The sequence below is a fragment of the Rhinolophus sinicus genome, linkage group LG09 (assembly GCF_036562045.2).
Source record: "Rhinolophus sinicus isolate RSC01 linkage group LG09, ASM3656204v1, whole genome shotgun sequence".
NCBI lineage: Eukaryota > Metazoa > Chordata > Mammalia > Chiroptera > Rhinolophidae > Rhinolophus > Rhinolophus sinicus.
This window is the reverse complement of record NC_133758.1, coordinates 32,209,256-32,222,683: the sequence shown is the minus strand read 5'-3', so window position 1 is coordinate 32,222,683 and position 13,428 is coordinate 32,209,256. Positions and strand designations below refer to the sequence as shown.

The following is a 13,428-nucleotide window of genomic DNA, read 5'->3' as shown; positions in this document are numbered from 1 at the left end:
CAGGGCGTGGCTGGAGTGGGGGGCGCGCGGCGAGTGTGCACGGGTGTGCGCGCGCGAGAGGGCGAGTGTGAGCGCGGCGAGTGTGAGCGCGGCGAGTGTGCGGCCGCGTCGCCATTCCCCGTGACGTCAGAGTGTATTGTTGCAAGCGGGGCAGAGCAGAGCATCCCCGGAGCTGTCACCGCGGCGGCCGCGGCGGCGGCGCAGCGCGAGCCCCGCACGAGCGAGCCCGGCCGGCGCCGCCCCCGCCCGTCCACGGCCCCGCCGCCGCTGCCGCCCCGCCCCCGCCCGGCCGCCGCGCGCCGCCGCCGCCGCCCGCGCGCCCCCACCCACCCCACCCCACCCCTCGCTACATCCCTCCCACCCGCCGCCGCCGCCCGCGCGCCTCCCCCCCGCGGAGCGAGTGCGGGTCACCGGGTCACTGGGTCATTGTCTCTGCGCCCGAACCCCGAGCACCCCGTGGAATCCCCCACGTCATCATCAGAACCATCAATGAGATGCAAACATGAAAGACAAGAGGAAGAAGAAGGACCGCACCTGGGCCGAGGCTGCCCGCCTGGTACGTACCGCCCCCCGCCCGCGCGTCCCGCCGGCCCCGCGGCTCGCCCCGCGCCGGCCCGCGGCAGCGGAGACGGCCACTTCCAGCCGGAGCCGCCGCCTGTCCGCCGAGCTCCTGCTCTTTGTTATTCTGCGGGAGTGGGCTTGCCCAAGGGCCCCCGTGTGTGTGCGTGCGCGCGCGGAGGGGCGCAGCGATTATCTCGGGGAGCCCCGCGCCCGCCGCGCCCGGGACCGCCCGGGACACTTCTCCCGGTACTTCGCTGTCGGGGCTCGGCTGTGCCTTCTCCACGGGTGAATTTCCGAGCGCTCGGCCCCGCTCCACTTTCCTCTCTACCATTCCGGAGACCTTTGTGTGGCAATTACCACTCCCTCCCGGCCCCTCCACCCCCCGGAATTTCATCAATAACTCTGTGCACGGTCTGTGTGTATGTTCGGCGTTTGTGAGTTCATACATTTTACACGTGCATGCACGGTGTGTGTCCGACACGGACTTGTGGGGCGTGTGCATGTGGGCTAGGTCGTTGCGTGTCTGTGTGCCGTGTCGTGAGTATTATGTATGCACACCGATACGTGCATGTTTTGTGTGGATCAAGTTCGTTTGTGTTTGTAGGTATTGTGCTGTGCTCCATGTTTGTGTGTACATTCTGTGCACGTGTGTGCAATTTGTGAGTGTGTGACTGGGTGTGTGTGTGTTTGGTGAAGTTGGGTCGGTGTCATTTGTAGTGGAAGGTTATTAAGAGTGTACAGCTAGGTGTGTTTTACTGCTGGCTTCCTGGGCAGTGTTACTTGGCTGCTTTTCCTTTTCTTTAACCTTTCGGAGCTTACATTTTAATCATCGAAAGAATGTCTCTATAGAAATGCTGGTTCGCAGAGGGGCGTCGGCGTCTTTGGTTTGATGCATGTGTATGTGTGGGTTTTTCTTTTTCTTCTTTTAAAGGGCAGCTGTAAATGGATTTTTTTAAAGTATATTTCTGTACAGTGTGTCTCACGGGAATGCAAGGCATTACATTTGGAGCTCAGCGTTTCAGGGTTTCGACTGCATATATTAAATATTTATTCACCAACTTACTATCTGTTATAAATTGGCCAAAAGAAAACCGACTGCGTTCAGGGTGAGGGGACCCCAGGACCTGTTTTTTGGCTTGACTTTGTAAAGATTGTTTTACTGTAACTGTGGTCTTTTTTTTTTTTTTTTTTTTTTTTATGGTTTTGAATAACTACACCATGCTCAAAGAGAACATTTGTCAAAAGTAATTATCTGAGTTTCGCTGAAGGGCCTTGCTGGTATGTCTCTGGATTCTAGCAAAGGGTTTTAGGTAATTGGCCCTACTGCCCTGCGACGAAGTAACAAAAGTCCTTTTTAATTGCAGTGTGTAGTTTTTGATTGAAGAAGTGGCTAGATCCCTTCACTTCATCTCTTAATTTGTTGTAGTGTAGGATATGATTTTTCCTCTTATCTGTGATTGTATTAATCACTAAATCACTTACTCTCTGTGGATGCATGGGTAGGTGATAGTCATTCTCTAATGAACTGTGTCTGGGAGAAGAAACTTATTTGTCAGGAATATGTGTTAAGTAAGCAGTAAGTGTTAAGTAGATGCCAGATGGATATTATCACTGCATTTTTGCTAGAACATACTACATTACTTATTGTTTGCCCAGTCATTAATTCAGAATTGTATGGGGGTGTGGAAGGCTTCTCAAAATGCATTATTCAGGTTCCTTCTAGTGGCAATCAAGTATTATTATAGAGCTTCAGTGTATGTATTTTAAACAAGTGAACAGTGTCTATTTATAAATATTTAAAAATAGTGACTCATGAATTAGCCATATCTTCCTGCAAAGAATTACTTAATAAATAACATTATTCTGATAGAATTTAAAGCTAATCGTTTATATTCAATCAGGATACTTTACTATTCTTGAAAATACTGTGCTTTATTAGATCTAATCATAATATATCTGTATTGACAAATCTTGAAATAGACTTCTGAGTCACAGATTTTTGTTAAAAGTTGCATTTTCCTCTTGCAAAGTTCATGGATGGGAAAAGACACACTAGGAGTCAGCAACACAAAAGAATTAATGATAGACCAGATGTCTCTATTTTAACCAGACATATTGAACTAGTAGTTATGGTAATTTTTCAATTTGGTTCAAGTTATCCCCCCCCCCTGTAGTTGTACAAATGTGTATGATTTCAAAATGTGACAGTTGAAATAAAATAATAAAATAGCAAGTGATTGTATTGGAAATATCTTTTTCAGAAATTTGTGATTTGTAAAAGTGACTTATGATCATTCTTAACTTATTTTGTGAATAAGAGAGAAGTGGATCCATTTGGGTAATAGTGACATTTTTTCATTATGATTATGATTTTCTTTATGATTACATGAGTGCATTTAGACTTAAAATCTCTTCCAAACTTGCATGAAAAACGTTTTATGCATACAATTGATAATAATTTATACTCAGTGAAAAAGAAATGATTTTCTTCTTAGCACTTCTGTGATATAAATACTATCATTACATATTTTATATTGCCCCTTGCTGTGCTTATTGTAGGTAAGGACTTTTAGCCTTTTCTTCATCAAATGTTAAACCAGGTATCTGATTTTAAAAATAAAGACTAAGAATTGATGGATAATATACAACTCAGTATGTGGTTCCTGCAATATATGAACTAGAGAAAGAATATCCAAATTAACATGAAGAATAGCCTTCCAATTAATACGGTGTACATTATATAACATTACACACACACACACACACACACACACACACACCTCTATCTCCCACTGGAGGGAAGAAAAATGGGGGGAGGAGAGAGAGAGAGAGAGAGAGAGAGAGAGAGAGAGAGAGAATGAATCTTGAAGGAGAGGATATCAGGGAAGAGGAAATGCAAAATAGATTTTTTTGAACTGTGACCAAAAGCTTATATTTAAATGTAGCTTTGCATTCATTTTAAAGAAAAATATATGTGGAAGAAGAGCAATTCTTTCCAGAGTAAGAACTTCCAGTCGACAACAGAATTTTTGTTTTTCTTTGTGAGAAAAGTATGTGGTCTCCAAATCTGTAAACTCTGTGTGGCAACTCCAGGGATTTTGTTTTAGATAGAGATGCAACTATCAAGCTCGACCAGTTTTTTCATAGAAGTATGTAATGTTTGTATGTAGTGGGCTTGCTTAGTTTAGGAGAGAAAGGAATGGTGGTCTAATTTCCCTGTGTTTTTGAGAATGCAGTGATTATTAACAGGCTGCCATTTTAAAACAGTAATACCACATCTTTTTTTTCCCTTTTTTTTTTTTTTGTTCCTGCCCTGCATCAGTTGTAGAAATGTCAGCCTTCAGCCTCTTCCCCTCCCCCTCGGCCTTCTGCAGTTGTGGTTGTTACTTTGCGCATTGCCATTTAATATGGAGTCTGCTCCCAAACCAGATGCATTTTCATCTGTTTTATCTGCTCTTCTAAGGTTGTAGAGTCTCTGAGGATCCCATAATCACATGGAAGTATCTTCTGTCTTAATATTTGTAGACCACAATGAGAATAAAAATCAAAACCATAACTCATGTTGAGCTGGGGCTTTGACTTTAATCTTTTTTGACTTTTATCTCAAGTCTTCACTCTGTTACTATAAATACAGTTTAAACCATTGTGAAAGGATCTTCATGCTTCTTTGTAAAAAATGGGGATTTGACAGGACTTTGTTTTACTGCTCTAAGGGGTTTCTTTGTTACTGGCTTAACACAGAACATACTGTTATTTATATATTTGTTCTAGGTTAATTCTTTTTTTTTGACATGCAAAAATGTTGTTGCTTTGAGAAGTGCTTTTTGATAGTTGCATCGCTTTGTTCTATAGGGAATGCTGCTGTTAAGATAATGGTTCAATGTATTAATTTGTTCCCTGAGTTTCCTTCTATTTGTTTCATTCCTTACAATCTTCGTTTAGTCTCACTGGCACCTGAAAATAAATTGTAGCAATCTTCAATAGCTTTGTGCGTGGTAACATGGCTGATTTATTTGCTCATAGTTTAGATACATTTACTCAGCTATGAATATCAGTGTTTTTGTTTTTGTTTTTTTTTCTTGGTAGTTCAAGGTGACCTTTGGGGGGGAAATTTAAATAGCAATTTTGCCTCATTGTTGGGAGAAAACAGGCACATATCTCTTTATGCCATAGCAAGATTACTGAAGATTTTAAAGAAATTTAAATCTTGTATATCATATTGTATTAAGTGGGGGGGTTTATTAATTAAAGGAAATCTGTATGAATCTTCCGCACAGTGAAGATTCTCTTGCGTAATGCATTTTATTCTAAACAAACTGGTAGGGTTTCTAGAAAATAAAGCTGAAAGATACTGATAGCTGTTAAATAGAAAACTGTTCATAATTGTTAACTTACTGGTTGCTTGGACTTTTGTCTGTGTTTTAGAAATAAGCATCATTTTTTCAGGAATAATGAACATGGGGATGGAGGAGAGAGCATTGGCGCGACTCTTGACATAGCTCACTATGCTAGTGGTGCTCAGATTATGGGTTAGGACCAGGCCCTAAACAGTTGAGGACACTTTAACTTGTGATTTGGGGTAAGCCCCAAAGGCACACATAAGCATAATTATGACACTGCTTATTGGTTTACGAGCCTGTCTAATGTCTTTGGCAATTGGAGTTTTATTTTCAGTCGCTTTCATTTCACTTGGTTTGATTCAGCTGTTTTCTGTGCTCTACATGTAACATCATCCCTTTCTGTCTGATATCTCATCATCACTTCTTTCAGATATGGAACCTAAATTTCCATTTTGCAATGTGAAGAATGGAAGAGGGTAGCAATCTCTATGCCCATCTAGGGGGAAAAAAAAAGAGTTTCACGTTGAAAAAAAATGTGTTCAAATTAATGAGAAATGTGAATTTAGGACTACTGTTTAGGTTGTTAATTTTTTATTTCCTGCTGACATGAAAGCAAATTTTAAGAATTGATTCTTTCTTAAGTTCTCTTCTTTGACAAATTCTTTGGTAGCAGATAATTCCTTGGACGTCAGAAATGGCCTATCTCCTTGGCGTATGATAGCTTTTAGACTTGTAGAATTATACCTGTGTAGAGGAGGAACAAACTTTCCCCTACACTTAAAGTTCTTCTGGCTGGTCTAATAATCAAACAGACATGAGACAGATTAGCAAGAGAAAATAACCAAATTTCATACATACATATGTATGGGAACCCCACATACACAAGAGAGTCAGAGACCCCACATGCTCGAGAGGTTCAGAGATATAAAGGGAACATGGGTGTATAAGACATCCTGAGCTAGGGATGAGGTGAGGTGCTGTGGGGTGTCAAAGGGTCATTACAGGGTGATAAGAACAGATGCTTAGTAAATAGAAGTTTGTCCTCCCCTGTAGGTAGGTCCAAAGAAGTTATCCTGATAATCCCTTATGGGCAAGGCCCCAGTTCAAGTTTTCTCTAGGTCGTTAAAGAGAGGGGCAGAAGTTCCTCTTGAGCCTGAAGCTAAAATTGCCCTTAGCCCAAAACAACCTGAATACCACAGAGGAATCTCTTGGGGTGACTCATTCTGAACCCCCACACCTGTAAAGGAATTTCATCATAGAAAAGTTAACTTATAAAGTAATTAAATTTAATAATGTAATAGTTTCAACACTTCACTGAAATACATTGGAAATATGAAGTATGGTCCTTAAACATTTTAAGGGCTCCTACATATATGGTTCAAATGCTGGGGAGGGTACAAAGCTATATCCTCCAGGAGTATAGAGTTCGGCAGAGGAGACAAGAAAAACTGGAGGATGACTGAGCAGACACCATCTGTGGGTGTCACATTAATGATCAGGCAGATGCTAGTTTACAGACTTACAGAAGGGAGAAACTTTGCAGTATATGGTGATTGTAGAAAGCTTAATGGATTACATGAAACTTGGTAGCCCTTGAAATATGAGTAAGATTAAACAGGTGATGAGAGGCGAACAATCTGAGCAAACTACATGAGTAAAGGTGTAGAGTCCAGAAAGAGGATGGGTTCAGGGGGCAATAAGCAGACAGGTCTAGAAATATCAGAAGACTTGAGGAGGTAGGGGCTGCAGTAAAGTTGAAAATAGTTTTGAGGGGAGGGATTTGAAAGTAATTTTAAGCAGTTGGACTTTGTAAATTGTAGCATGGGGCTGGTGGGTTAGGTGGTAGCAGAAAGAGAATTAAAAAAAAAAAACACAAAACAAAATGACTATCCCTTATTAGAGAGGGTATACCTGTGGTCTGAGGTATCTCTGAATGTTTCCATTACTTGGAAATAAAGAGTCTGAAACAAAATTGATGTTAGAAATATTTTATTTTAAATAACACAACTTTATTCTCTATCCTTTGCCAAATGAGGCAAAGTAAATATTAGTAACCAACATACATTACATTTGTACAAAACAACACAGAGCACTGTGTTTCCTCGGATACACTCTTGAGACCTGTACATAGGCAGGCAGGTAGGTAGGTAGAGTTATCTCAGTATCTTGGTCTCTGAGGATGGTTTCATGATGTGCTCAATATCATCACGCTGTCTATAAGGAGCGGGACTGGCACAGGACTTCTTTTTTTATTCTGTTCTGTCTTTTCTGATTTTTTAAAAATAATACAGACATTTTAACAGATGTGAATTTAACTGATTTGTTGCATGGTGGAGCCAAGCCGTCATTAGACTCACCCTGCTTTTCAGATTGCCTGATTTTCATTTTTCTCTCTCTCTTTTTTAATCATCAAAAGTCTGCATGAAGTTGTTGTTAATTTATAGTTTTAAATTTCTCCCCCAGAGGTTGTCAGTAGCAGATCTTGGCCCCTTCCTGATAGGGTTGGGAGGAGGGGGGTCTGTATAGAACCACTTTCAGCTATTTGCCAGCATTGAGTGCCTTGATTGTTCTGCTTTTGTCCCTGCACAGTTGGTAGCTGGGGAAATCTAGCCCTGACTGAAACTTTCCCTGAAGAGCCCTTGGGGAACAAATAGAAACATTATATGATTAGCCACATTGTTTTCATTATTAAACAAATCTACATAAAAGGGTAGCAATTAACAGCTTTATCAGCCTGAACTTAGACACCTACCTCTCCTCTTCCCTCAGTATTCCTACTTGAAGTGGTAACAATTAACTGTTGCTGGTTTTAATGTCAGCAACTGACTACACTAAATTGGGAGTAGGCACTTCTCCAGGTTGATTGACATATAGCCCTCTGACACATTCTTAGGTAGTATTAAGGCAAATTCATGCCCTGGGGTTAGAGCCAAAGGGCTTGTCAGAACATTGACTTTAATAGCTGAAATATATAAGTTAAATGATATCCAAGACCTTAGCTTTGGTGGAACTTTTAGAACCTGAGGAATTCTCCCAGGTAGTGCAATTCATACTCAGTGGACAACCTCAGACATTTTCAGATTTTTTCCTAAGTATATAGATGTATAATTTACTATATTATATAGTTATTTATCTTGGTTTGTTTTGCCTATTTTTAGCATAAAGTAGTCCATGAAAAACTAGATAATGATTTTTAAAATAGTTCTGCAATTGGTATTTTTTTTGTGGAAATAGTTCTATTTTTCTTTACTTATGCAGTAGTTGATCTCTGAATATATTATCTGCAGTTTAAAAGAAAGAATGGAATAGGATGGACCCTCGTCAGAGTCCATTATTCAGAAGACAGGAGATTTCCAGGATTTCATTAACCATAATGTATTAAAACCTATTTTAATAATTTCAAGGAATTGGAAATTGAGATCAGATTTCTGGGTTTGTTTTCCAGCTCAGTCATAGAGAAGACATGATATAGTGAGGGTTTTTTTTTATTCTTCTTAGTTTCTTTTAATGTGAAATAAATGACTGCATATATAATTTATACGTGTATCAAAGACCTTGTTGATGTGGTTGCTGAACTAAGTTGCTATCTGGACCATGGGACTCTGTATGACCCTTCAACCTCTCCTCCTCTCTGCCGTGCACGTACACAGATAATCTCTTAAAAAGTATGTATAAGTAAACCCCCTCCCTTTAAAATATGCATTATAATTCTTCAGAATCTTACAATTAGAAATTATCTTTCCTGAATTATTTCTGTTTAGTTTAATTTCTTGTCTCTTTGAAATCAATCCCAGAAATTCAGTTAAAATATTTTGAATCAAACTTCTTTGATATTCTTATTCTTTTGTCATCATTGTTCTTACCCATTCCTGCTTGCTTGAGGGTTCCTTCTCCTCTTGGTATCCCTCAGAATAACTGGTGTTGCTATATCTCAGAATTCTGCCTGCCCCCATCCTTTTTGTTTTAGTGTCCCTCGGACCCTTCTTTAGTAGTTTTAACCACCCAGTGGTAATTCTCCCATGATGAGGACTCCAGCCTTCATTTTTTCCGCTAAATTTCAGATGTATATTAACATTCCTATTGTTTTTTTTTTCTATGTACTATGGATATTTCAAATGAAACTTATCCAGTTCAGCTAAACATCTCCCACAAATGTGTTTTGCATTTGACACAGAAAGAGGAATGCGACAGCATTCCTGTTTGGGAGAGACTTATCTATGTATACCTAAACACATGTTATCTGTGGAGAGTAGTAAATTATGTCTTCTAAATATAGCTCACATTTAGCTTTTTTTTTGTTTTCATTCACTATATTTTGCGTAGTTCTGACCTTCCAACTAATTTTCTCTCTCATCTCTTCTCCATGTCTTGCTTACGAAAGCTATAATTATTTTTCTAGAACAGATCTGATCTTACTGAATCATTCTTCTGCCTAAAAACTTTTGTGATTACCTTTGAGTTAAAGTTCAACAGGTCACAGGAAGCTCTTTCCAGTATTGGCAAAATTTTTTTCTTTAAAGCATATGTGATTGTTTTCCCTAACAATATGCAGAATTTGGTATACATCACACTAGCCTTCCCATCTTGTAGCAGTTTCTATAACTTTAGATTTATTTTACCTTTTTTTAAAACACAGAAAGTAGTTGTTTTTAACAGTAGATAATTAAATTTATTAACATATTTTATCAACGTATGTGTTCAACTTTGTTTCTTGTGTCATAATCCCCCTTTCTAAATTGCCTCCTTTAATAGCATTTTTTTGTTTGTCTGTTTGTTTGTTTTTAATGAGGGCCTCTGGCTGGGTTCATAAAATCTTTTTATATCTAAAATGTTTTTGTTTTACCCATGCCTTTAAAAATCTATTTTATTAAACCTTTTTTTAAGTTAATTATAGACTCCTATGAAGTTATAAGAATTAAAAAAGAAAAGAGTGAGTGAATGACTACGTCTTCTCTCTGTTATCCTCACCCTCTCCCTAAATTATTCCTATCCTCATAAATCTAATACAGTAAAGATTGGGTGTATGAAAGTGGTCAACAGCAGCCTTTAGGAAGCATTATCTCCAAAATATGTGGTTAATGATTCAAAAGATCTCTTCATAGAGCTTAGCACATCCTTCTCTTAAAAAACGTGGAGAAACTTGTAGGAAAACATAAGTGATTCCATGTATCCCCTACCTTTGAGTGATAATTTAGCTAGTTATAAAAGTCTTGGTTGATAATTTTTTACCCTTACTGCTTTGGAAATACGTCTTCATTATGTTATTGCATCAACAGTTGTGATACCTTGTTTGTGGTGGGTTTTGTTTTAGAGGGGATATACTTTTTGTATCTGAAAATTGTTACATCTTATCTTTATCCTTGAAGTTCTGCAGTTTTACTACTCTGTCTTAAATGTTTATGGGTGGATTTGTTTGTATCCCACATGATTCCTAGAGTATACTTGTACTTTATTTTTTTTTTCTTTTTGGAGTATACTTGTTACGTTTTTTATGCTTTAGAATTTTAATCATGTTGTGATATAGAACTTACTTCTGCATTGTATCCCCCACCAAACCGTGAATTCTTTGAAGTCTTCTAAGAGTTCCATAAGCACTTAGCAGATTTAGCATATCTAGCTTATAGGTTGGAAATGATTTAAGAACAACGCAGAATGGGCTCCACTAATACTGAGCAGGATACAGCAATGAATATGTTGGCTTTATCAGTCAGAATTATGGGATACATGCAACTGAAAACAATTCTTGCTAACTTAAGTAGAAAAGGAGTTTCTCGGAGGCCACAAAGTAGTTCATATAATTATCGGGAAGAATTCAAAAAACCAAGCTGGGAAAACAGGCAGGAATCAATAGAGACTGGGCAGCAAAAACACATAGACAAAGTCATGCTACAAAACTAGTCTAGTTGGGATATTGCAGTGGGTACTGTTATCAGCACTAATAGTCACAACTGTGACTTAGTACTGAGATGGGATACTGCCACTGCTGTCAATGTATCACATGAATGTATCATAATCTGCTATGTCTTTGCATCTCAATTTCAAGATTCAAATTCACAGGCAGATGCACCTAGTTGTCAGCCTCTAGTTCCCATATCTATACTTCAGTGGCTAGGGACTAATGAGAAAAGGTATATGGCCTCTTCAGTGCTATAGTGGAAACGTTTTCACGTTCATAGCAACAATCAAGTCAACAATATTAAAACTAAATATATCCTCTCTCCCCCACCTCCTGCTCCCAGCATATCTGCTCCCCCTTTCTGTCATTTTTCAGTGAAAGCCACCACCATCTTCATAGTTTTTCAAGCTGAAAACCTTCTTGTCATCATAAATGCCTTTTTGTATGTTTTGCCTTTTACTTCATAATCATTGAGCTCTGCCAGTTTTATATCCTTTTCTTCAAATCTTCAAATTCCTATCTTTACATCCTATGTTTATATCCACTCCACTATAATTTACCTTGATACTGTCAGCATATGGGAAACTATAGATTAATGACAGGCCTTAAAGTCAACAAGATTTATGCTTGAGTCTCAGTTCTGCCATTTACTATGTTTGACCTTGGGCAAATTATTTAACATCTCTCCATTGTAGCTCCATTATCTATTAAAAGGGAATAATAACATTAAAGAGTGGCTGGAATAAGTAAGATAATGTGTATAATGTACTTAGTACAGTGTCTGACATTAGAAGATGCCACTTAACGATAGTGTTGGTAGTTTCGATCTTCTCATTAAGTTGCTACAACAACTTTATAACTGATTTCACTAACTCTAGATTTGCTTCCACTTGGAGTCATTATCCTTATTGCATCCATAACAGATTCTTCAAAGGTAAAACTGACTTATGGTACCTACCGTTGAGTTCTGACTAAAGGTAAAACTGGTCCGTGGTACCCTCCACCTTGAGTCTGAACTGGTTCCTGTGGGAAACAAACAGCATTATCTTAATGGGGTGATTAAAGAAAGTTAGGGCACAGGAAAAGAAAAGAACAAAGGATGGTGAGGAAAATCAGGGATATCATCAGCAGGAAGCTGTTATTAGCCTTGGACTTGAAGGGCCAAGAAGAGCAGGGAGTAGTTTACTGCAGTGTTGCAGGCTGTGATTGTAGAAAAAGAGTGCCTGACAAGAACTGTGACCGTAGGTAGTAAAATATAACCACAGCTAGGGGGAAACATGGACATTAATACTCTGACCCCCCTCCCCTTCCATTCTCTGATCCTCAGTGGGTGCCTCCTGTTGGCTGAGCCCATCCAGAAGCCAGAGCACAGGGGATCTTCATTGAGGAAATTCATAGATGTCAGCTTACTGGGTCACAGAGTTGGATGGAGAAGTAGAGACTGAATCTGGAGTTGCTAATGGGGAATATACAAAATACCTCTTTTTCAAAAGCCTTTTAATAGCTTCTCATTATTCTCAGAGTGTAGTCCCTTGTTTCAGAATTCTTTAGGTTTGTCTTTTGCATACTTCTCCAATTTCAATGCTTGATTCTCTTGCCATTGGCATTCTAAATGCCAGTCATATAAAAGTACTGTTAGATTTTTGTATTTATCGTACTATTACACATTTTGCCTTGACTTTGTACTTGTTGTTTCTTCTCTTTGTAAAGTCCTCCCTCCCCACTCTTCCCCTTCATATTATCTGGTATATTCCTATACTTTCTCCAGATTTCAGTGTCCTTTGAGATACTTTCATGTGTTCCCAAAGCACTTTGTAGTTGTGACAGTATATTATTATTAGTTGTTTGCTTTCTTATTTATAATCATTTCCCGAGTGCCTAATGCACTCCCTCATGTTAAGTTCGTGCTGATTATAGTTGAATAAAGTGAACAAGTTAAAGAAGATTTTTTTCAGAGGAGCTGTTAGAGCTAAGTTTTTAAGAGTTTTCAACAGAGCTGTGGAACTATAAAACTACGTCTTCTTAATTTATTTCTGTGTCATTGCTGAATTATCACTGTACAATCTAGAGAAGGTATCACATTTCCTAAGAATTATTGGACAACTGATGGATTTTGAAAGTCTGTGTCTACTTTCAGCCCACTAACACCTTTTATTTCTTTGGGATAATAATTTGATAGTCATCATGCTTAATGGCACTGGAAAATATTCAGTTTCTGCCATTATGTTAGGTGCCATGTGAATGAAATAAGATATGGACTTTGACCTTTGGAAAATCAGTGTAAAAATATAAACCACTTAGGGCCCAAGAGATACTTCTCTGTAAATTTAAAGTTGTGTAGTATAGTAGAAATTTAATAACCTAAAAGTAATCTTTTTCTATGTTTAATTTTAATAAACTATAATAATGATCTATTAAAGGCTTACAATCACTTCCAAACCAAGAGAAGAATTAATTATCTAATACATTGATTCCAACACAGATTGGAAATATTCACAAAGTAAACAACCTCCTTTGTAAATGTAAATCAAATGTTTATATGCTTGGTGTCATAGCCTCTTTTTGAGAGTGTAGGATTCTGATATAATGATGGGATAGTCTTACTATATCAGTTATCATAAAGTAACACTT

General features: G+C 38.7%; 1 protein-coding gene across 1 annotated transcript in view; it reads left to right on the top strand.

Moving 5' to 3' along the window:
• The first annotated feature begins 402 nt into the window (after positions 1–402).
• ASXL3 (ASXL transcriptional regulator 3) overlaps positions 403–13,428 on the top strand; it is a 171,584-nt gene continuing 158,558 nt past the window's right edge. Inside the window, exon 1 of the mRNA XM_074340180.1 lies at positions 403–556. Coding sequence (XP_074196281.1) covers positions 503–556 — 54 coding nt within the window. The 5' untranslated portion in view covers positions 403–502. The remainder of the gene's footprint in view (positions 557–13,428) is intronic.